Genomic DNA, 25,441 nt, shown 5'->3' with positions numbered 1-25,441 from the left:
AATTGTAAAACACGTTGACCCTGTTGTTGTGCAATTCAAATGGAAGTGGGACGGGATTATAGAATATTTTTGACTCTAGCTTTATAGCTATTCAATTCAAAAAGAAGTTAAGAAACAGTGATCGCTTCAAGTAATTTCTTTATCGTTATTTTATTTTTGGAGTGACTTTGAAAATAAAGATCATGAAACAAAAAGGAAAACTGAAAAATATATCTGCAGATTCCGTGATAAACCGATTGAAATGTAGAAAATGCATGGTGAAAATCTATTTTTACCCTTTTTGTTGTAGCCACGATTCCTATTTCTCATTGGCCCACTCATTTTTCGATTGCATTAATTGAAATATTTTTCAAGCGTGGCCAGAAAACAACAAAATGGAAAGTGAAGTGTGAAGTGTAGAGTGAAGTCTCGAAGGGGTTTTCAGTCTTGCTCTTGGTCTTTGTCAGTCACTGTTGCCTTTCCAATCACAGCAATGGCAATCTCGGTATGCTAGTACACTGAACAAAGCTGGGCAATTATCACGCTGCCGCGATCTGATCGTAGATCTTCAAAACATGCCCAGCGCGAACAGTTCGACAATTCGACACGCAAAATTTTCAGTTCATTAACATTTCAATATCGATAAGGCCGAAATGCACTTTCGCTCCATCGAGATACAATCAGCGGCAATTGAAATTGTTCGGCTATTTCTGTATCTGCATCTCAGATCGCCATCTCAATCTGCGAGTTACTGCGCGGCAGCGTCGGTCTGTGTTAATAATAGTTATTGACTTATCATGGCACATTCTTCTGGCACTGAGTTGCAATTTGTAACTCTTTGCAGCGACATGCATGTCTCCATCTCTGTCTCCAGCAACTATTGCTATCTCTATGCGGGGCTGAAAATTGCCAAATCAACAGGAAAATTGGGAAAAACAAGCAAATGAAAGGAAAACCAAACAATGTACAAACTGCAGCATTTGCATTATGGTGGCAATTTGATTTCAATTTCGGAGCATTTGTATCTGTATCGCTTAGATACGTTGCATTTCAAGCCAGCTGCTGTTGGCTGCCTGAAATTGCTAGCAAACTGTGTTGCCATCTGTGTTTAACCTTTTTCTTGGGCTTTTACACACTTTGTGCAAGCAGAAACTACATTCTTAACTCCGCTTTCGCTTAAAGAACAGTTTCAGTATCCGCTTTTCGTTAATATGCATTGCGGTCTGGGCTATTTAATCAATCCCTCGACCTGCACACACTCACTTTTCGGCCTGACCCATTTTGCGTACCGCCAGTAGGTTCAAAATTATTTTGTTTGCGTTAAAAATGAGTTACATGCTAAAAATTTAAATTCGTACACACCCACCAAAAGTCAGAGCTCCACAGCCACGAGACACGCCCCAGAAAAAAAGGTTGCCAAGAATGTTCTGTAGCTGAAATTAAAATTTCATACATGGACAGCAGTTTGGCTTTATAAAACGATCTTGTGTCAAGGCGTGACAGAATGTTTAATTCGCTACATAGAAGGAAGAAAACAAGAAGGATTTAATCTGAAGTAATCGTAACTGAGTTCCTTCTACAAGGTTTTAGCTCAAAATTGGTTATTACACACTTTATTACCAAAGCGTTTAAACGATGATAAAATATAAAAGTTTGTTTTATATATTCGCGATCAGCATTATGCAAGTCGGTTTTTTATAACCTTAATTTCGGTAAGCACAAGAGTGAAACCACCATAAACTGCTCGGCTGAAATGAACTTGCACTACGTAGGCATTGTTAGATTCTGGATACCTAAGCCTAACCTTCTTGCGCTTATAGAAGCTGAGACTAAGCCTTTCATACGGACTAGGCAAGTGCTCCTGATCAAGAATGTATGTATATACATACTTCATAGAGTTAGAAATGATTTTAAATGCAAGCTCAGTTCTAAAAAGCAAATTTTTTTAAATATTCTTCCCGATATGTCTTTCTGTGGCATGGGCATTTTGAAGCAAAACAAATTGAAGCAAGCGCAGAGCCATTTTCCCCATTGTTTTTTTTTGGATTTTGAGGCTAGTGTTGTCGTTTGAGTAGGGAAAGAGTTCGGCGGCCAACGCAGCTGAAAGTAAGGAGTTCAAAAAGAAAATGTGCCGGCAACATGAGGTAGAAGCAATCCACCTCGCCTCCAAACCACCGATGGCTCTGCTGCACATGTGCCAAACACATGCAGCATAAAACCAACCTAAACTTTATTTTTGTGCGCATCGTTGGCCATGCAACAGAACCCAACGGATTTCCATTGTTTGGACCCCTAATTTTCTGAGAGTACAGGGCACAAATGTGCTTTGGGGTCTAATGCATGTATTAATTGTTGGCAGTCATTCTAAATTAAACGTTCGTTGTCTAATATTAGATTTGAAATTGACAGACTGCGTATATATGTACATACATTTTGCTTTGTAAGGACTGACTTGTTCTTAGCTGGTTATAACCAATTGTTAAGCTCATAAAAATTAACGGAATATGGTCCGAATGTTCATAATAGTTTAGGAAACATTTTATTTTTAAGACAAATATACATTTTAACTTGTTGTATACCAAAAAAACGGGAGAAATTTTGAGTCGATAAGATGAGCATTTAATTATTTATTAATATTATTTAAAAATATTACCACAAATCGAAATTCAAGACTCTGTAATGTAGAAATTAAAATGTAAAATATTGACTAGAGTAATATTTAGTCTTGTTTCCATACTTTTAATTCAATACTAGCTTGGTATACTTTTTATACAAGCGTTATTAAACCTGAACTTTTTTGTGTACATTTTCGATTTTTAGGCACTTTTTACGGCTTAGTAACAGCTAAACCATAGGTGGCCCACAGCCAAAGTTTACTTTCCCCAGTTTTTAATTTTTTTTTTGACCCGATAGGTGTTGAATGGCATTTGGCTAATTCGAATGAAAAAGAAAGAATAATTGGTTTTTATGGAATCAAGATCCGTTTAAAAAAAGAATTTACATTGTCAAAAAAATGTTATTTTCTTACACTTACACTTAATCTACCCTTAGTAAGGGAAAAAACTAGTGTAGATCGCATCCTAAACATACAAAAGTTCTGGTCTCAATTTTGTGGCGAAAATGTATTATACGATCTACTAAATAAATACGCTTAATAAATTTTTGTCATCCGGCACGCGTCATTAAACCGTACAGACAATTGCCTACACTGGCATATTGTATGGCGGCGTGTCGAATGAGAACAATTTATTTGCGATTCGTCACTACGTTGACTGCCGTCTACCGTGATTTCCTTTTAGGATTAACAGAGTTTTCTTCATTTAATTATAAATTATCAAATGTTATTTAGCCTTTTAGTCTATGGGTAATTATTGGGTACAATTATTTTTATATTTAAATGTAGATATATATTTGACCGGTAATGACGAAAAAATAGTGTCAATGGAAAAACCGATGAATGAGTTTCGCCTTAACTAGTATAAAATATGGCTTTCTGCACGATGGGAACTGGATCAAAAGTTGTACATATAATCCTTGGATTATATTTTAGCCTTGAAATTGGTTGCATTGTAAGTAATTCCTAAAAGAAAAAGTCAAACTGCACACACAGAAATTTTCGTTAAGAACGCTTCCAGATTCAAGTTTTCGAACTTTGTTTGTGATTCAGCGGATACAAATTGGATTTTGGTGCACACATGTCGTTTAAAGGCGATTCGAAGGGATAGAACTACTCTAAGTTTCAATGGAACTGTGCAAAAAGTAGTCTCTAACCTTCGAGTACATGCTCAAATTTTTAAGCGGGGCAATGGATTTAAGCCTTGGCTCTACAACATCACCTTTGATGGGTGTCGATTTCTGCGAAAACCATATGAAGCTCCGGTTATACTTGTTTTTAAACTTTTTAAAAAACATTCCAATTTTAATTTCACTTGTCCCTTTTTGGTAAGACTTACTTATAATCATAAACTAGTGAATTTAAATACATACTTTATATTTTACAGGGTCCAGTATACGTAACTGGGTTTCATCTCATAGGAGAGCAGATTCCAGTTCCGCTTCCCTCTGGGGAGTATTTAATATTAATAAAGTGGTACACCGGCAAATTACTTATAATTTCTACGGGAATATATTTTTCGTTTGAAGAGAATTTTTCGTAAAGTTAAGATTGTGCAATAATTTTGTTTTTTTCTTAATCATCCAATAAGCAAACAAGACAATTTGTACAGTGTGTTTTATTAAAATTCTATACCGATATTGAATCAATCTACTTATAAGTATGTACAGTTAAAAATGAAAAAAAAAAGTCCCCAAGACCCTAAAACCAAAAAGGGATTCATACAAACCCACAAAGAAAGGGACAAACACTTTAATTTTGGAAAGTCTCTCAAAACCATGTCTTGGGAACGGAGCATCGGATTTTAACAAATGGAGTGTCATTCGGCGCGAATTCTCAGTAAGAATAAAACTAGGCTAATAACCTGGCTTTCCGGCCCAAAAGCTCTAATTTTCACCGTTTTCACTTTTACACTTTCGCCGCTCTTTTTTTAACTTTTGCGATACCTTCCGATTGGTGTATCACTTGTTTTGATTGGACCATCACTGCAAATTTTCAATTCTGCGGCTATAAACGCTCAAAGAAAAAAAACAAGAAAATCACCTTGTTCTTCGAAAATCGCCTATGATTTTGCTTCAATGGTGCTTTTTTCTACTAAACAGAAAAAAGTACTTACAGAAAGTATTTCAGGGTCGACAAATAATTAAGGTTTTTACCTAAGGCACGAAGCACGCCTTCCCTTTCCCATTGGCGATTACTTCTTGTCTTCGCGTTGGTTTTTCGATATGAGAATGCATTTTGACACGAATGTCAGATTTGCATTCGTCGATTGAAAATTACACTTCATAACGTTAAACAAGAATTATAATGAAAAAAAAGCTGAACATATCCAGAGTGACTGCATCAGCATAAGACTTGTCATTACTTTATCATGTCGACACCACCCCTGAGGAAGAAAATGTACTCTTGTTTCAATGTCCCCCTTGTTCAAATTTGTGTACTTTTTAGTCACAATGAAATTGACAAAAAATCTGTATTCAAAAATACCTTGAGGTTCCATCATATTATAGACTTTAGAATATCACATACATAAAGTAAAAGAATTGTTTGCAAACTAACTTAACGCAAAACAAAATATATAGAAACCATTTTTTGAAAACGCAATTCAAACCAAAAATGTTAATAGGAAGATGGCTTTAGTCGAGTTTCGAGTCGAAACCAATATATTTAGTTCACATTTTCTTGTTAGCATTAAATCTGTAGGAATCATCGTTTTGGGCGTGCAAATTCACTTAACAAGCCTCTCTAGCTCTTGTAGTTTCCAAATCACAGCGTTCACACGGACAGACGGACATGGCAAGATCGACTCGGCTAGTGATCCCGATCAAGAATATATATACCTTATGGGGTGAGAAACGATTTCTTATACCTGGTACATACTTTTCCCCGAATACAATATACCATTTGTCTATAAAGAATATTAATAAGGTCCCGAGCTAGTTACAAGTCTTCTCTTAGCAGCAGTCTTCATTAATAACCTGGTCTTAATTGTGAAATAGTGTAAAGTTAAGTTTCAGATCAGTGGTTGATTAATTTATCCCTCTAGCAGGACGCAGTGGTCTTTAAGTTTACAAGTGTTGTCTGCCTAAGCCTCAATCAGTCATGGTTTGCCTTTCATTATTACCCCCTTCTGAGCATTAGGCGTGAAAGGGTTCTCTTCAACGTTAAAAAAATGTTCTACACCCAGGCTATGAAATAAATATTCTCGGAAAATGTTAAATTTTGAAGCTCTTACACTTTCCAAATTATCGACGTTCATACAGACGAACATACAAAGCTGGATCGACACGGTTATATTGAAAAGTTACAAAGGCGTTACTTCTTAATAAAAAAAAAAAATATTTCGACATTCTCCAACATAAAACTTCCGTTTATTGTGCATATTTGAGAAATTTTGTTATTTTTAACGGATGTTATACTGTAATTATTTTGGTGAATGCTTGTATTCTGTGCAGCACCTGTGTAATGCTTTCGGCACCGGAAATCGTCGACCACTTTTTTGTTGACAAAACCTCATGAAAACGAGAAGTAAGCTAACTTCGGCAAGCCGGTGCTTTTATGCCCTTACGGTAATATAAAATGGAAATGGGAATTTAAAATGAACATTTTTTGAATCAGATCTACGACGTCAAATCCGCTCTTTTTGCTTGACACAAAGCTAATGAAAGACGGTTAAAAATTGGTTGTTTTTATTTTTTTAAATAATAAAAACTGTCACTGGTATATATATACCTATCGAAAGTGTATTGTAAAATATACATAAATGCTGCACATTGCAATTGGATTTCGACATACGCTAATCTGTGGTAGTTTCGATTTAAAAGTTTGCACAACTTAGGGAGGGAACATATGGCACACAATTGGTTTTATATGGGTCGATTTTAATAGTCATTTGGCAAAGATTTGTTTTTGGAACATAACTTACCGATTTGGTATAATTGAGTTATTGTCACTGTTAAGAATATTATCTGAAAATAAAGAAAACACAGTAATTAGTTAAGTGCTAACTATTAAACTTGAAGAACGAACAAGCCTTAAAACGACTAGCCGAGTTACAAAGTTTTTTCCAACGAATATCTTTAAAACCAGGTCTCATAGTCGCCTAAGGAGGCGCTATTGTATTTTCTATTGGCAGTAATATATTAACACAAGAGACCGCAATCAAGTCTCAATCGAAAGAAAAACAAAACCTACTGCTCGCCCCAAAAGAATATAACCAACTTATGAGGCAAGCTACCAATTTTAGGCATATGAACTCGACATAGGTGAAGAAGCCCAAAGCGATGATACGAGGAACAAGAGTCCGGCGAGCGGCCAGTACCGATTTAGATTTAGATACAGATACCGATACATTTGAGTGATCTCTTTGGCTTCTAACGTGAGCGGGAATTCTCGAGGTCAGCCACTTTTGCCATGAGACAGCCAGCTAGCCCCTCCCACAGCCCCTTAGCCACTTGCACACAAAACGCTTGTGTTCTCCATTCTCGGACACTCTAGACCAACATTTACTCTCATCTAAGACCCGGCTCGGTCCGGTTTTCTTTTTGCTTCTTGCCCGCAGTGCATTTGTATCTCTGCTTATGTGGCTGCTTCTGGTGTGTGGTTTTACTTAATTTACTTTACTGTTATGTTTTTGCTTTCCGCTTGTTAGGCAAGCCAGGCAATCCGAGGCAGGCGATGCAGTCGTTCCATCGACGTGTGTATCTGTCAGATACTTTTCGGTTGGTTCTGAGTGCTACTATCGTGTCGTCATACACTTGAACTTTTTGGGTGTGCACTGCCCACCGTTTCATAACCAATCCGTTTGTAATACCAAATATTAAAATAATGCTCCAGCGAAATGCCAAAGTTTAATGCCAAACTGATTTGCAAACAAACAACTTATTGCAGTTCTCTCGTATTTCGAGTTATTGCTACACTCCACAATTTGGTTGTGGTCAAATGTTGCAAGGTGTTGTGGGTTCCCCGATTATGCAATCAGTTTATACCGCCTTTTGGTATTATCAATTCAAGTAAAAATATTACCAGCCACGAATCAATAACGATTTTTGTTCACGTTTATTGGGGTATTGATTATACGACTTTGATTTTGGTGGTGAGCTAACGACCTCTTAAACAAAGAAGTCTCTTTGTGTTCCATTGACACAGTTTTTGGTTTATGGAGTCTTATTGCTCTCCTAGTCCCATATATTCCAGTGATCGGGCCTGACGTCAGACCTCCTGATAGAGGCCTCGACGAATACCGCTGACCCAAATACGCGTAAGCTTCAGTAATGGCTAATAATTCGGCTTTTGAAACTAATTTGAGCTTAATTAGTTTCAGATAGACGTAAGTGTAATTATGAAATCAACCCAAAATCGAAACCTTTTTAGGCAATTTATTTAACAAATAATATTGCGAAAGTACACTTTACACTTTTACTCCGCAAACCTTTTTCCTCTCAAAGTTTGTAAAGCATTTACGGCATTGAATGGAGGGTGAGCAGAGGCTTTTGACAACTTTAATACACTGGAATAACCTGAGAGGGATCTGGGTTTGCTTGAGGAGGGATAAGGTGCTGAAAAGGGGAGATGCAAACTTGGCTGGGGCTGAGACAAAAGGCGTGAAGCCTAAACCGATGATAAGTGTCTATAATGTCTATGAATATCCGGCTGCGGCAGACACGAAGAGCCCACCGCAGCCCAAGAAGTAGACAAACAATGTCAGCCAAAGGATCCGCTCTTGCAAGGGAGCAAGGGCTCCGAGGAAGCGAAAAAGGGTAAGGAACCATAATGACAACATGACATGCAAAGTTTTGTCAAAGCCCAGACAGGCAAACAATGTTCGAGTTGCTGGATGCAAGCGAGGATGCGGATGGTGGCGAGTATGAGGATGAGCTCCCCCTCGCAGGCATAAGTAGCCAGTGCTGCTGGATGCGGGCCTTAATCAACTCGCGGGTGGGGGTGGCTTTGTCATCATTTTACATTTCTTGCATTTTGGTTTAGCACGTTATGTGAATAACTAATTGAGGGCCGTACACCGCAGCACGTACGAAATATATGGGAGGCAGGAATGTGGCCATGCACTGAGAGAAACCTATAGCTTTTTTAGTGAATTAAGAAAGCTCTGTGGGCAAACAATTGTAGTTCCACAAAATGTTTTCATCAAACAGAGGGACCCATTCTGATTTCAATAATGTGAACTGCTCAGTAACCTTCGAGTTCCGAGATATACTTTTAAGTACTGTTTACTTACCATGAATAATAAGTCAAACAAAACAAAAGCTGGGGAGTAAAATTGTTCAGTGCATATTGTTTAATTCGAATCTCTAGTAACCTTCTTTCATAAATAGCTCCAATTTTACAATTTCCCCACACTTTTCCTTATATTTTTATACAAGTCACTCATAGAGAAAAAGAGTAGAAGGAAGTGTTTCCGACCCTATAAATTCTGGATTGGAATAACCGACTCGATCAAGCCCGTCTCTCCGTATGAACGCTGAGATCTTGGAATCTATAAGAGATAGAATGTTGTTTCATTGGAGTGCCAAACGTCCATAACACTAAGACCTATCAAGCGTCATTTTTGAAGATTTTGTAAGTGTATATGGGATTTTGTTTTTGTTATCAATACCCATTTAAAAATTAAAACGTATTATAATCAGACCATTATAAAAAAGTTTTAGGCAAATAAAGGACTAGACGCTAGGTGGCGTGTTGGTGTGATGTGAAATCTCGGAAACAGCCGATTTTCTGCATGCATATCTCCATCTCTCTCTTGCACTCCTTTTAGCTGAGGGTTTCCGATAGTCGAGGCCATCGACTATAGCGTTTTCTCTTGCTTTTTCTATGGGTGTATTTCCCCATTAAGATCCAAACATCGAAGCACAATTTCAGTTTTTCGGGTATTTGTAGTAGTAGCCTCCGCACACTCTCCTGATGCGTTTCGTAACTACGCCTACTGTCGTCCACGGTGTCAACATTAAAGTTCTCTGATCTGCACCGTTTTGAATTTTTCATTTACCTTTACTTTGCACCAAACAACTTTTCCCAGTGTAATGCTTCCATTAGATACATCTCCGCGAGGAAAAACATATCGCCTGTTGAGGGCGGGCGTTCGTGGCAGAGCCGACAAACCATGACTGGGCATAACAACCAGCAACCGAGTACAAACAACCAACAACACGCTGGAATCTCGGGTCCATGAAGAAGTGGAGTAGGACAGCAGCAGAAGCACCGAGCCAGTTCAGCTTTGGATCTTCGATTCTTGGCTCTGTGGGCTAAACTGGTAGCACATTTCAGTCTTTCTTTTTCATTTGCTTTTTTTGCCAGTCCAGGGCTGAGTCATCCTCAAGTCGGCAGTCGGCTGCCAGTGTTTTGCATTAGGCCAAGTTCGATGACTAAGCAGACTTGATTTCAGGTTCTCCCTTCGCGGCCGGCCGGCATAACTTCAATGTGACCGCATCTGCAGCTTGATTGCTGCCTGCCAGCCCGAGCAGATGTTGTCATGTCCATGTGGTCATGGCTGCCAGCCCGCGAGTGTGGGGCGCACTTGAACTTGGTAGGAGGCTCGGGAAGCTTTTGGGTCAACGAATTCGAGGCTAATTGACTAAGCCACAGGAATTTGTAGGGACCCAGCAAAATGTGGCGAAATCAGCGCTTGAAAGTGCTAGTTGGGAGCAACTTTATTTTTATTTTGACCCTAACAAACATTAGAATAGGCTCACATCCTTTTGCGTGAAGCTTCTGTATCCTATTTTTGGTTTACCAATTTTGGAATTGATTGTATAAACTGCTTTCTAGCAACTTTTGAAAACCCACTAAGAAATCGTTAAAAACTTATATGTTTTGGAATTGCTAAGGATATGATGCAATACTACCACTTATAGTTTTAAATTTGAGATACTAGTTGATGCTAATCAAAACAAGGAAGAACGCTATAGTCGAGTACCTCGACTATCAGATACCCGTTACTCAGCTAAATAGAGATATGCAAGTAGCAAAGCGAGATTAAAATGCGCCACCTACCGGCGGTATACAGATTTAAGCGTTATGGGCGTTAAAGTGGGCGTGGCAAATTTTTATTTATCTAGCATAAAAATTGTGGGCGTCACAGGTTTTCGCGGTTTGTGGGCGATAGAGTGGGCGTGGCATATTCGCGTAACAAACTTGCACTGCGTATAAGGCTACGGAATCTAAATCTGAAATCCCAATTCTCTATCTTTGATAGTTTCCGAGAAGTTTGAAGTTTGTGGGCGGTTTTTGGGCGTTAGGGTGGGTCTTTTTGGGTCAATCGACAGGTATTGATGAGAACATTACATTTCAGTTAACATTTTTATTCTAGCATCAAAACTGTAGGAGCCACAGTTTTGGGCGACTTGTGGGCGTTAGAGTGGGCGTGGCACTCTACTGTAACAAACTTGCGCTGCGTAAGAAGCTCAGGAATCTGCACGCCAAATCTCAATAGCCTAGCTCCCATAGTTTCCGAGATCTCAGCGTTCATCCGGACAGACAGACGGACAGAAGGACAGACGGACGGACGGACATGGCTAGATCGACTCGGCTACTGATCCTGATCAAGAATATATATACTTTATGGGGTCTGCCTGTTACATACTTTCCGACGAATCTAGTATACCCTTTTACTCTACGAGTAACGGGTATAAATATGCACACAACACAGAGTAAGAAAGCCTGTACTCTACTTTTTTTCGGAACACTGTATACCCTTTAACTTTACGAAAATATACCTCTGCAAAGGCATAAAAACAACTCAAAAAGCGATATATTAATATGAACTAAAACAACACGCGTGGGAGACAGCATGTGAAGAAAAAAGGGCAAACCAAAATCTGTTATTTAAATTCCAAGGCCAATGCCAGAATATAATTAAATGTATTTAGGAATATGTATATATGTACAAACTGATTCGAGAGACCAAAAACAAAGTGTGATTAACTAGGGAAAATACAATTAAATCGCAGTTTGAGAGCCACTGCTCTCTGTTGACTGGCTCTTTTTGTAATTACGAGTGATTTCCGCTGCGGATCGACGTTACCGTATGGCCTATAATTTCAGCTAGTTTTCTCAAATTGCTCAGCCACTTCCCCCAGTTCCAGTTTTTCAATTGCAATCGATGCTTAGTTTCCATTTCATTCGTATTCAAAGTTCAGAGTCTCCCTCTGCACACTCACAATTACAAATAGAATTCAATGAGTAGAATCAGCACAATGATCGGGCAAAAAAATTTTCTTTTAAACTACTTTTGTGCTGTTGTCGATCTCTAATTCTCGTTTTTGTGTTCATTTCGTCTTTTTTTTGCTTTTATGCTTCTCAACTGAAGTGGAACAATTTTGTTTCGCTTTTGCGTTTATTGGAGCGATCGATGTTTGCGGGTTTATAGCTTATCTTTCCCTGGCGATCAAAATCGATAAATATTTCAGATCACTTCAGCGCTTGGGTGACCGTAAGTCTTGGGAGGTGCATTTAAGAACAGGGAGCATGTCTTATTTTGACAGATAAAAAAATAAAAGATTAATTTGATTATATCGATCGCAAATTTAAGGTTGTTTGATTTCTTACCATTAAATTAAAGAGTAATTTAAACAATTCCGTAAGGTACCTACTAAGAAATGTAAAAATTATATATTGTTATTTTAATTCAAGCTCACTTTATCCGAGTAATACTTTTGCATCTTAAAGGTTTCATTCCAGTCCGCACATCCGCAGCCCCCCAAATCAAAATACTTTTGCTCTCATACCTTGAGAGACCCAGCAAAGCATGGAAGTCTAGCTTGGCTGCTGATCTCCATATGGCCCTGCCCCCAAGGTTTGCAGCTTTACTGCAACTGTCGGAGAAGCGCAGTTTGGCGGTGAGTTCGTAGTGCAATGAAACAATCGAGCTAGGTTCAATTATATTATAGAACGTATCACAGGGTTTATTCTGTTCCTTGAAAAGTATGATCGCAAAAGTTTAAGGCCCCCACAATTTTGAATATTTTTTAGTAGTTATTTTACTATACTTTATTTTATTTTATTCGATTTGCTACCTATTATGATTAACGGCCAACTAATTTTTATGCCCGTTACTAGAAGAGTAAAATGGTATACTAGATTCGTCGGAACTTATGTAACAGGTAGACGAATGTACACTCATTTTTTCTTTACAAAATTTGATTTCAGAACTTTTGTATGTATGTATGTATTTTTTATTATTTGGTATTTAGCGGATCTTGTGAAATTGAAAAAGAACTCGTTCAAAGCGACTTTGAAAAAATTGGCAAAAAATTACCTTATTTTAAAAGTATTTTGACAATTTTAACAAAGGTCGCTTAATAAGCATATTAAATAACCTTTTCAGCGACATATTACATGTGTTTGTAAAAATCTATAAATATTTAAAACTCTGTTTGGAATTCCCGCCAAACTAGAGGAACATTTTCATCCTAGATGAGAACGTCACAATTCTCTCTGTGCAGGAATAAACGCTTTCTATAATGTAAGTAGGAGCTGCTAGGGTGAGCTGCAAGGGTGTATAAACTTCGGCTTGCCGAAGCTTCCTTTCTTGTTTAATTTGTGGTTCGCTGCGGTCGCGTAATCAGGGTGTAACAATTACGCGTTTTGAATTGCTCCGATGTTCGGGGCGGGGGAGTCCCGCAGATATAAAGCTGATGAGAATTTGCGAATGTCGGGTTGGCTCAGGGGCTAAGCCGCGCCCTCTCACGTCTCACGTGTTTGCCGTGCTTTTCTGTTCTCAGAGGCAAATATGCGAAATTATTTTCGAACGCTGAAATCCTATACTGCCGACAGGTGACGGGCTCTGGCTTCATACTTTTGTATTAGATTCTTAGTTAATTTCAGTTTTGTGGTTACGCTTTGCCTTCGATTGCCGGGCTTCATGGTTAATTAAACGACGCTCGTCAATGCATAATGATTTAACATCGGCTATGTGCTGCGAGAATTGTAATTTCTGTGCCGCAACGAATTATCCCCATAAACCAAATAAATCAAAAAGCAACTCGGAAACTGAGAATTAAATTTGCTAAGAATGCCATTTTCGATGGACATAGTAATAAGTTCGGTTAAATTGGGGTGTGGCTTAACGGTCGCCCATAAAATGGCCCAGCCCAGAAGAATTCCAATGGAATGTGTGCTTAATGTGGGTACTTATTAGCAAATTGGTCGTGGTTGGGGGTTATTGATAAGCAATTGAATTAATTAGCTGTAAAAAGCATATTTTTGGCGCTTTGTCGGGTAGTGAGAAACAAAGTACTGTTTTAATACAGATTTTCGATATAATAAACTATCATGCAGATTTTGGTTTGAAAAACACCTATTCTTTTAAAAATATGTCCTGTGCCTTTTTAAAAAATTAAATTATACTTTCTAATATAAATATAAATACAATTTTTATTGTACCTACTTTGACTTAAAGAAAAGGCGTCTTTATATGAAATTGAAAATAGCGCCGAGTTATTAAGTAAAACATACTCGAAATAAACACAACCACAAATATTGAATAACAGATACGCAATCAAAAATATACACAAAAGTAGTACAGTATTTATTTAAACAATCTAATTAAATTTTAGACGTACAACCAAAACATTGATAGGTATACGAACAATGCTTACAAATGGAAACAAACTGTTCACAGCCCACCCAACAAAGTCGTGCAGAAAGTCCAAAGCCATGATATAAAACAAAAAATATTTCTTTGGAAGCCTAACCTTGGAGGCAACCGAAATCGTTCTATCAGGCAATCCCACACTGGGTGCCGAGATCAAAGCGATCGGGGACCAGAGATGACAACGAATAAGGCAATCATTCATTTAGCTGCCTGCCAAAGTCTTTGTTAGACACTGCAGATACATACATATGTAGCTGCTCATGCTGAAGCCAACCGATTAAAGCCACTACACTCCGAAAAAAAAGAAGTACAAACAGTCTTAAGTTAAGAACAGTTTCATGCCTAACACTTTAAAAACTTTCGTACCGGAAAGGTCTTAAATTGAGTAAAATTTGGATTTAAAAACCGATCAACTCTTTAAATTCCCAAATGTTTATTCTAAAAGTGCTCAGTATAAAGGGCGCATAAGACACACGGTGTTATTGCCCGTGACCGGAAAGTCATAAGTAAACTTATAAGACTAATGGTATTTATATATTTTTGAGTTTCCAGTTCTTATTGCTCATACTTGCAGATAATTAAAATCCACTTTAAATTTACGATATATATACACCGATTTTATTTGTCCTTATATCATGCCTGCAACTCTCTTACTTTACTAATAAATCGTACTTGCATTAAGTACAAATATTTCTACATATAAGAATAATTCATTCTTGCTGTAGACCGTAAGTTTCTAAGAACTTACTGAAATCGAGTGTTTCCTGTCATGAAAATACGTTCTTGAAAGCTGTATTTTGTTCTCGAGATCGTATTTTTCGATGCTTGGAGAAGTTTAGTCACTGAAAATACTTGATTTTGTGTAGAGTGTAGCAATATACAACAAGATGCAAAACGGATTTCTATGCAATGCTAGGCGCGAAGCTACTAAAAGCTAACGGAAAAATAGCTGGCAGCAAAGTGGTACAAATGAAGGAAATCAAAATGCGAAAAATGGAAACGCCTACGCCATCACCAGGGCATTGCAACTATAAAAGCATTTTCATTCGGATCCACACAAAACAAAAGTCTTTCGATTTCGGAATGTCATAGAGGAACAAATTCTTTTAAAGTTGGGCATGGGAAATTTTAATACTTCAAAGACGCAAATTCATCATCAACCTTCATCAAACAAAAAAGTTTATAACTTAATTTTTAACGGTTGGCTAGCGCAAAACGCTGATAGAGAAAGAACGTCGTTTTAAAATAATGCCAACATAAAAAAAGCTTTGGAAAAAATTGTTTGTACAATTAATGTTCTTTGTAGTACGTATTTGTCTCCGTGTAAGCATTGATGAAAATAATTCATTTGCAGGAACAGGAGTTTGTTTGGAAAACGGGAGAGCCCGTCAGCTAGGCATAGATCACCTTCCAAGTTATTTTTAAAAGAAAGCACAAAGCAGGCGGTGAGCTATTGCCATGCCCAAGGCTATTGTATCTGGGGGATGTGTTTAGAATCTCTGCACTCCTATATGTGCCAGCTCTCTTTATTTTTTCGCCCCTTTATAGGTTTCTTTCTGCATGGGTTGGATGTCATTTTGATTTTGACCGACATGTGCAGTGCCTTTTATCTGGATGCAGTTTGCGTATCTTGTATCTTGTAGCTGGTATCTTTCGCTGCCTTTAGAGTGTGCGTATCTGTACACATGTAACTTTAACGCTTTGTTGTAAGCAGACAAGTCTCGAGTTGAGTTCAGGCGGCGACTCAACACAGCTTGCATGTCAAATTAATTTCATTCAATTTAAATGCAATTTGACGCTGTTTCACTCGGCGCACTCACTGAGCTGACTCTCAGATCTATAAGTATCTGTATCTGGCAGGTATGCCAGCGCCTGTATAGTACACAGAGTATCTCATAGCTGCTGATTCAACGTTAATGATGCAACGCGCCGTGTGAGACGGCAAACTGAGCGTTTTATTTTGATGCCTTTTGATTAACGACCCTTGGCTAACATTTTTGCGCGATTGAGTGGATGTCGGGGACTTTGTTAATATTATGTCTGCATATATGCGGCCAGCTCACCTTTTTAAATTCCTTGATTGAGTGCGATATTGGTCGAAGTGTTTCTCGTTGGGATCTGTAAGTAGAAATATTTAAGCTATAAAATATTGTAACATTCAAAATATAAGTATAGAGGTAAATTGTAGTTTAACGGTCCAATTAGCCTTAAACCTCCAATAGTGTTATTAAAGACCCATAAAACGCTGAGGACTAGGGCATATCTTTTTTACCATAAAACAAACAAAAACCAAGTTTTTTGGCAACTAAACATTAAAATTGACGACAAAAACTGTACAGTTGAGAGGGACTTCAACTTGTTGATTTGTTTCTCTTTTTTAAAGTGGTTCCCAACCGGACTAACTCAACGGTTCCGTTTACAACGGGCCAAAAGACATTTTCATAAGAATTTGTCATTGCTCAGCTAAAAATTAATCTATAAGAAAATGTTCTGTTTCTTTGCTAGTAAATGGTTGTTCCAACTCTTCACACTTAGCTGTGAATTTGAAAGTTCTAAATACTCTCTAGTTGGTAAATATGAAAGTAAGTCAGCGCATAGATAATGATCATGGCTCTGACGACAAGCCAATTCATTATAGTTGTGATACTTTTACACATACATCCCTTAGTTTAATTTCTTAACAATAAACTCAATAACATCATTAAGTCTGTGTTTTCACAATTTACTTTTAATTTTACTTTATGAACTTAAATACATTGACAAAGTTTCCAAACGCTTCGATCTTGTATGTTTGCTCCATTTTATGTCTTCACAAATAATCACTAACAAAATTAAAAGACGTTCATCAATTTGGATCATATAACGAATATACCAACACCGATCTTTAAAATGTATTTCCCATGAGAGCTATATCAACGAACATATTTATTATAAAACTACAAAATTAAAAGACGAAAAAATATATTAAAAGAGAAACCCGTCCAACTGATTATGTCTAAGCATATAATTGACTGAATCAGTTGTAAGCGCGAATATATCATTATAATAGTCAAACACATTCGCCCATTTATGCTTCAATTTTTAATATTGTGTAAATAAAAATTATGTTAATGGGCCTGAGTTGCTTTGAATTTATCAAATGATTTTTCTTTAAATGTTTTATCAATGCAGTTTTTTTTGGTAACAGCTCTAGATCAATTCTTTTTCTTTTTATACGCTTCCTTGAGGTCGTATTTTTGAGATGTATAATTATTTTTAAAAGATGACGATGCGGCATTTTGGCCTTGAGATGAAAAATATGGCTTTGGAAAATATAGGCGACATTTTACTTTTAATTTCATTTGTCCATTTAGTATAACAGATATATATACAGAAGGAGGTCTATTTTGGGTTTTTGTGTGTCACATTATCGGTTCACATTTATATATATTAATCATACGCCCCTTGGCCGTGAACTGAAAGCTGCGCAAAATAAGAGAAAAGCGGACAAGGAAAAATTTATTTCATTCATTGGCCAAAATGTAAATATAAGTTTGCACGTATTTTTGCAGCTGGCCTCGCCATAGCATTTTTCGTCTTCGTTTTCTGGTCTGAATTCGTTTCTGAGTAAACAATTTCGCACTTTTCGGTTTCCTTTTAGAGTTTAATTAAGAAATGTTATTTATGTTTGCCCCTCCCGATGGATTGTTTACAATTTAAAAATGCTGAGGCGCAGTTCTTAGTACGTCGATATATACATTCCACGGATAAGCACATTTCACGCATAATCCCATCGAAGATTCAGGGGAACTACTTGCTTTAAATCTTTAACATTAAACAAATTTATAATTATTTACAAATTTATTTATTTTTGTCTTTCAGGTGCTAATAAATAGTTTAATATATTGACTCTTCCAATGGAGAATAGGGTTTTTATAGGGATAATTTACTTAGGGTAATTATAACCTTTATTAGGGTATGCTCAGCTCAATTGCCACCTTTCCGATTTATGGTCTAATTTCATTTATTGTTCCTGCTTTTTTTCCGAATTCAAAGGCTAACCACTTGCCATATAATTTAGGTGTTTTCTATAATTTATGTACATGCATAATGAATCAGGCAAGGTCTAGCAAGGATGGAGATTCTGAAGGCCTGATCTATAGCCAACCCGAATACTAAGCACAATTAGCATTTTTATTTAATTCGCCGGGCAGTTCGGATAAGTTGGCCTGGAAAGAACGAGTTATGCTAAGACACCCATTCTTTAATGTTATTGCATAATAAAACACCAAGTTTTGTCAACAATTTGCTACTCAAAATGTCCAAAAGCCTATGTAAACGTTACGCCAAATGGCATTAACAGTTTGGCAATGTTCAGAAGCTTCTGGCTGGGGATGAATCAGATTGTTGGCTTCATTTGTTCAGCTAAACAATCAATGAACGCGTATTGTTTTGGTTGGCAGTAAACAGCTGCACTGTATTATGAACAAAAGTATTTGCGGTATTTTGTCATCTTCTAAGCATTTGAATGGTGTTTTTAATTTTAGCTACAAGGCACCGTTTGCAGTCAGGAACAATAACCCAGCGATGACATAAGCGAACTATTTAAATGGCGATTTTCGATTAAAAAGAAATCAAGATGTGGCCACGTTATTTCTCGTATATTTTTACTTTATTTTATTTTATTTTTCTAGTTCTCGTCGTTAGTTGGTTGCTGTGTCCCTGGCACTAATAGAAGAAGACAAAAGTTTGCATGTTTCGTTATTGATGTATTTTCTGCATTATATTGCAAAATGCAAAACAATAGAGTACCGTGAAATCCGCCGCACACACGAGCAGAAATGATAATTGGAGGCAAGCAACTATTGTTAGTTGCAATTGCAACACTCGAATCGCACGCACAGGTTATGCGCATTTTTGGCTTTGTTTGCTGCTAATTTCCTCTTAATTACACTTTTTCGCCCCTCGCTAATTTCCTGCATTCAATACGCCAGCGGTTCGTCGGAATTTGCAATCTCGGTTTTCGGAGAAGTTCGATTTTGTGTGGGGATGTCCCTGGAATCCCTGGAATTGAGTAATTAAACCTGCTACGGTTGGATACAAACTTAAGTGTAGTTAGTTTTATTTCGTTACTAACCAAAAAGCTATGATAGTTTGGTTCAAAGTGACATTTCTCTACCCTAGGTAAAAACGCATATGTTTATAAAGCTAACTCAGGCCAGATAGTTCTGTTTTGGTAGACACGAGTGTGGCCCTATCGGCCAAGAGACAGATATAGCCAGTGTCACCATAATAAGCCGTGTTTATGGCCCTCCGCTCTCCGATGACTTTGCATCAGTCGCGATCAGTCGAATAGTGCAACACTGTTGCTATTATTGGCAGATGCGGTTGCTGATGTTATTGTTACTGTCTTTTCTGTAGCCGTAGTCATTACGGTTGGTTGTTTATTTTCTTCCATCATTGGTTTTTCGGTTGTTTTGACTGTTATGCTACGACCATCATCATCATCATCATCACCATCACCATCAGTTTGGGGGCTGCACGAACCTCGCAGAGATACTCGGTGTGTTGTGCTGACGGGTGCATTGAACCCTTTCCGAAAGTGATTGCTTAAAGCGGAGATGATCGCCGTGAAGAGAGAGGCTTTGGGAGATGAGAAGACGAGGAGCAGATGGGAAATGTAAGACGAAGCCGGAGCTTAATGGTTTCCATTGTCAACTTGTGCCCATCGTGGTCGCATCTTGTTTTCCGTTTCAAGACTGCGAATTTTTATTCCAATTTGTAAAACGACAGTGATGGAGCATTTTACTTTAAGAAAACAGAAAGATTCCCGCTAATAAACTAAATACTTGGGATAATTGACCTAATCGAAATAACCTTTTTAAAGGCCAATAGTTTTTTTTAAATGTTTCCGACTTTTTCTAAAAACTAGCTAGAAACATTTGTTTTTTATTCCAAGTATAAACATGGAGTAACCTTTGTCTGCCTGAGATCTCGACATCTATAAAATCTTGGAAATTGAAATTAAGCTTACAGATTCTAGGGATTCCTGCACATTCGAGTGCAAACGTGTCTTCTCCAGTTTTGAGGTTGGAATAAGAAATAAGTTATGCACTACAATGCCCAAAAAAAGTTAATGTTTGACAAATTCAAGCGCGCGTGTATTAAGCTGAGCCCAACGAAAACAAAAACACAAAAGGTTTTCCGGCGTTTTTTAGAGGGAGAGAGAAGGGAACGAATAAAAAATAGTGGCCAAAACCAACGAGACGAGGAAAACACAGAACCGGAAGTTTACAAAAGTTGACAGTTGATCGTTCGTACAGCCATGCCATAAACAACAGCAGCTATTCCCTTTTTTTAGCTCACTCAAATCAGTCAGGCATATAGAACATTGACATATCGGGTGAGATCGCAGCATGCCACAGGGAAAAATGGGTTGGGAAATGGAGGAGGGGCCAGAAAGAAAAGGCATATCGATATGCAAAAACCACAAATTAAGAGAGGGATTTCAGCCTTTTCCACTCACGAAAGCGGAACTTGGTTGGACGGTAACCTAAGACAACTTGAAGAGAAAGAAGAAAAAATCAGCAAAATACCCAAGACGTAGACGAAAGCGCATATGTTTCCGTTGACCGTTAATTAAAGCCACAAAAGACAGTAGCATGGCCTAAAATGGGCGCACACACTCGTACATAAAAAAGGTTTTTTTCGGACTTTTTCACCGCGTTGTGTCGGCAAGCCGAAGTTTATATACCATCGGCAAATGCAATTAAAATCACATTTCAAATACGTATATCTGCGGCAGATTTGTTTAAAATTACAAATATAATTCACCTTATACACTAAAATGTTTTGTAAATATTTAAATTTATTTAAAATTTAAAAAATGTTATACTTCAGATAAAAGAGAATATATATTCAAAACATCGAAGCATAAGTTTGTTTCCTATTTTTCCCCTGTTTCCGACAGTTCCTAAGGCAGCTATTCATTGTTTTGAACCATTAAAAAAAATAATGTAACCAGTACAAAAAAAAAATTCTAAAAAATGAAAATATATGTACACCCGTTTTCAGTGTTATTCGTCAACACCTATCAATGAATCTAAAAAAAAACCTTCGCACGCCAGAACAAGCCCCTACAAACCAAAACAGTTTGTTGTGTCCCTTTTTTTAATATTTTTCAAGTTTACATTTTGTTTTATTTAATTTTTCAATTCGTTAAAAATTGTTTAAATCGAGAATATGAAAGTCAACGCACTCGAGCGGAAAAGTTTCGTGATGATAGCTTTAAAAGTAAGTTGTACTGTTGATGCTGCAAACTTCTTACTGATATTATTATACCCTCTGTAAGGGTATACAAAATTACCACGAATAATTTAAATTTATCCATAAGTGTTGCGTCAATCAGAACAAAATCCCATTAGCACTTTCTCAAAACATTAAAAAATTTAGCGTTATGGGCGTTTGTGGCCGTGGCACCCTGCTGAACTTAACAAGCGCTGCGCAAAACCCTCAAGAATCTGCATGCCAAATCAAAAACTTTCTAGCTCTTAGTTTTCGGGATCTCATCGTTCATACGGACGGACATGGTTAGTTCGATTCGGCTAGTGATACTTTTACTCTACGAGTAACGGGTATAATAAATCGGGAGAAGTAGTTGGGGCTAAGAAAGCGCGGGGGCTTAATGTGGATAAGGGGGAGTGGCTCGGCATCGTCTTCTATCAAGGTTCCATCAATCTTGCGTCGGCGGCGCCGCTAACTGTTTGATTAAAGATCAGTCGCCATTCACTTCTGGCCAAAATGTAGGCGCAGCTGCCAATGTAACGAATTTCTACTACCCTGATAAAAGAAATTCTTTTATAAGCAATACGCAATGCAGATTTAATTCGTTTAGTTTTTCGGTCTTCAACTTATCCATTTAGGTCATAAGGAAATTTAGATATTCTTTAACGTTTAACATGCACATTTTCCCACCCTTTACCAAATACATCTGCTTACAGTTACAATTCCTCGATCACTTATAGGTGCTGAGATGCTTTTGTTCGAACCGATTGCCTAGATAGTTCAATGACGGTGATCCAAAAATACGTACACTTAACAAGGTCGGAAAATAATCCTTCTCTCTGTCTTTATCAAGTATAAAAAGAAACATAAATGGAAAGGGTATGCAAAGCGATTTGCGGCAGCTGTGCACAATTTATGTTGGATATTGCACAGCCGGCAACAAATCTGCAACAGCAGCCCGGCAAAAAACTGAAAAGAGAGTTGAGTTGAACATTGAACGTTGAACGTTGCTCGGCCGCAAGAGATGTCAGCTGCTGATGCTGCAGCGGTTACTTTACTGGGATACTGCTGGTGGCAACGGCCAAGCCACAAAGCGTTTGCAACATAACACGCATATGGAGGAGAAATTGTGCCAATTTGTTTGTTGCTCTGTTGCTTTTGTTGCAGCAGGCAAAGGCAAAAGGCAAGCCACAAAGCGACAAGCGACAAGAAGTGTCTATATGGCGGCATTATTGATGATGACAGAAATGTGTCGTTGTCGGAAAAGCATTTTCTATGCGCAGCTGTGCCACAAATGCATTTGAAGCCGTTCGCTCTCTTGCCATGAACCTCCGATCGGGTCCAGAGTCAAAGTCAGACCCCAAGTTCACCGGTCGGCCAGGGAGCACGCTTTCAGGGACCACACTGGAAACACACATGACCAGAATGGGTCGATCCAAAAGCAGTGTTCCTATAATAATGTTTTCAGTTTTTACCAATTATCAGTTTCAATAGAGGTAAATATAAAGAAATCTCGGAATAAAATGGTTTTCGTTTCCAGTAAATATTCACATATCTGATTATATTAATAATAACAAATATTATTTTTTTCTGTGCAATCTCAGCAACCAGTTGTTGATTAAACTAAATGCGCCTTTTCCTCTCACTCTTTTTCGATGGGCAATATTTATGCCATGCATTAATTTTCATGTCTAAAAGAGTTTAAGGCGTACAGCCAAAATGACCTTGTGCGTAAATTTTAATCAGCACATCCTTAAAAAAGCAAGAGACTGGTTTGGTCAGGCATGCGGATGATGATCCGTGATTCGTGACTCATCCGCCCAGCCAGCTCAAATTATAGCCGAGTTAAGATCTTTGCATGCGGAAGACGGCAAAAGGGAAGACGACCCAGCATCACTTTGATGGACAGACACAATTGGGTTACAGGGAACGGATTCCGTGGTCGTTGCAATGGCAACTATGTGGTATATGATATCATCTCGAGAAATTCTTCGTAAATCCAGAAATCCAGCGAGCAAAGTCAAACTCAAAGCTAAGACGCCCACAGTCGCCCGTCAACCGTAAAAGAACGTCGTCGTCGTTGTCATCTTCATCATCGTCATCAGATACGGATACAGATTTAGCAATGCGATACAAAAATTAGCAAATTGTTATTTTTATAATTTAATTGAAACGCCAACGAGCCAAAAAGTGCCAGAAGCAAACGGCAAGAGCCAAACAAAAGACAAAAGCTCACGACTCAGAGCCAAAAATTATGCAAATACCAACGAAATACAATCAAACCAAGACACATCTGAAAATTAACAAGATAATCTTCTCTTCTTTAGTTTTCATATTTTAAGTTTTTTCTGTATCTCACACGTCTCTTATGGGTTTAAGCACAATTTATAGAATGGTGCACGTCTGCCTCCGACTTTCATATGCGCATTCATGCAGATTATTCAGTTCACTCCATTCATATAACGCAAATCATTCATGCGAATTTGGCATTTCCATTTGCATACTCTTTGAGTGTTCTTTGGTCGCGTATAGATGCTATTTTAACGAAATAGATCATATCTTTTATAAAAAAATGTACTTTTTATTCGAAATGGCTATAATATTTGTAGACTTCAGACGTAAATGAAGGTGTCTAGAAAATAAACTGTTTAACTATGTTTGCTGAAGTCAAATAATTTCCTTGATATAAAAAAGGCTCTTTGTTCTAAAACAAAACTCATTAAATAAGAAGGTGTATTATATTAATGTTGCGCCTTTTAAAAAGCTAAAATGTTGGGATTTAACACTTCCACCATTTTTCTGATACACATAGTAAATTGTTTTTAATTCTTAATTCTTGTGCTTACGCTGGATAATTACGTATAGAAAACATTTTTGTGATTAATAAAAAAAAATTTACAAAGTAACATTTTTATTTATTTTAGCAGCTTATTAAAATTGTTCATATAAGCAATTCCTTCTCTCACTGGCCAGTGGATATCACATATTCTTTGTTTTTTGTGTACCTTTTCTTCTAATGGTTGCGATCTCGAAAGATATATTGTGTGAACAAAAAAATAAAGTGAAGTACAACCCAGAAGTCCACTTTAAGTTTTATGAAACTTGAACTTCTACCAGTAAATACAAAAAAACAACAAATAAACCCAGCATCGTGTCACCTTGCAGATAAGTTTCCACATTTTAATCCGAAACCAAAAAGAGTACAATACAACCGAAGAAGTATAATGTGGGTAATAAGCGCCATTGCGGTTTAAAAGTGACCCAAATTCGCAGGGCCTTAATTTAAATGGAAGAAAACTAAAGTCAAATCGGTTTGATGCTATTAAAAAGTAGGTGGCTAAGTGGGAATACTTTCATTTTTATCAGCGAATCACATCGCCAAACCGCTTGTCCGGAAAATACAACCCACCAGCAACGATAATAATCGGGGAAAATGGTTCCTTACTTCAATTTATCAATTTGATCTACAAGAAAACGCATTTGATTCTCTGATATGCTTTTATATAATCATCTAACCTCGGCAAGCTCGCGGGCACTTGATGCCAGGCAAACGAGTGGGACTCTTCCACAACCACAAAAAATATTATTATTTTTATTACAACTACGCCAAGAAATATGCGTGGGAATTGAGTTGGGAAAATTTCATGTTTACAATAAACAACCCAGGAGAAGCAGTAGCCATAATAGCAACAAGAAAACTGAAAAGGTAAACCCAAAGGCATGTCTGGAGGAAACAAATGAAGTTGAACAATTTTGCTACTGTTTGTACCGAAGTGAGTGTAAAGTGCCACATGAAGAGGCTCTGAAAGAGACCCAAGATTCAAAGGGGCCAAGCCACTAAAGAGTAGCAGCGTCATCAGCGCGTTTTGCGGTCGTCATCATCATCATGGAGGTACAAACCTCCTCCTAACAATTAATCCTGGAGGCTTTCTGACTCCTCTGCCACATAATCTCATTTCTGTTCCTTTGTTTTGGAG

General features: G+C 37.6%; 2 protein-coding genes across 6 annotated transcripts in view; one reads left to right on the top strand and one right to left on the bottom strand.

Annotated features, from left to right (window-relative positions):
- Positions 1–25,441, bottom strand: part of smash (smallish) — a 62,977-nt gene that overhangs the window by 20,416 nt on the left and 17,120 nt on the right. For all 5 annotated transcript variants that reach the window (XR_010654472.2, XR_010654473.2, XM_036819247.3 and 2 more), the window contains 2 exons: positions 16,265–16,319; positions 6,519–6,561 (listed from right to left, as the gene is read on the bottom strand). The gene's annotated coding sequence lies outside the window, so the exon portion shown is untranslated. The remainder of the gene's footprint in view (positions 1–6,518; positions 6,562–16,264; positions 16,320–25,441) is intronic.
- LOC139352875 (uncharacterized) lies at positions 3,336–4,136 on the top strand. Its single transcript, XM_070995513.1, has 3 exons — positions 3,336–3,548; positions 3,604–3,921; positions 3,981–4,136. The coding sequence occupies exons 1-3, from the start codon at positions 3,465–3,467 to the stop codon at positions 4,134–4,136; spliced, it is 558 nt and encodes a 185-aa protein (XP_070851614.1). The 5' UTR covers positions 3,336–3,464.

This window comes from Drosophila suzukii, chromosome 3 (genome assembly GCF_043229965.1).
Source record: "Drosophila suzukii chromosome 3, CBGP_Dsuzu_IsoJpt1.0, whole genome shotgun sequence".
NCBI lineage: Eukaryota > Metazoa > Arthropoda > Insecta > Diptera > Drosophilidae > Drosophila > Drosophila suzukii.
This window is presented reverse-complemented; position numbering and strand designations above follow the sequence as displayed.

Bases quoted from the DNA above. Each gene is read 5' to 3' on its own strand.
- LOC139352875 (XM_070995513.1), top strand. From the start codon at position 3,465: ATGGCTTTCTGCACGATGGGAACTGGATCAAAAGTTGTACATATAATC. The intron at 3,549-3,603 runs GTAAGTAATTCC...ATTTTCGTTAAG, and splicing joins GCCTTGAAATTGGTTGCATT to AACGCTTCCAGATTCAAGTT. The intron at 3,922-3,980 runs GTAAGACTTACT...TATATTTTACAG, and splicing joins ATTTCACTTGTCCCTTTTTG to GGTCCAGTATACGTAACTGG.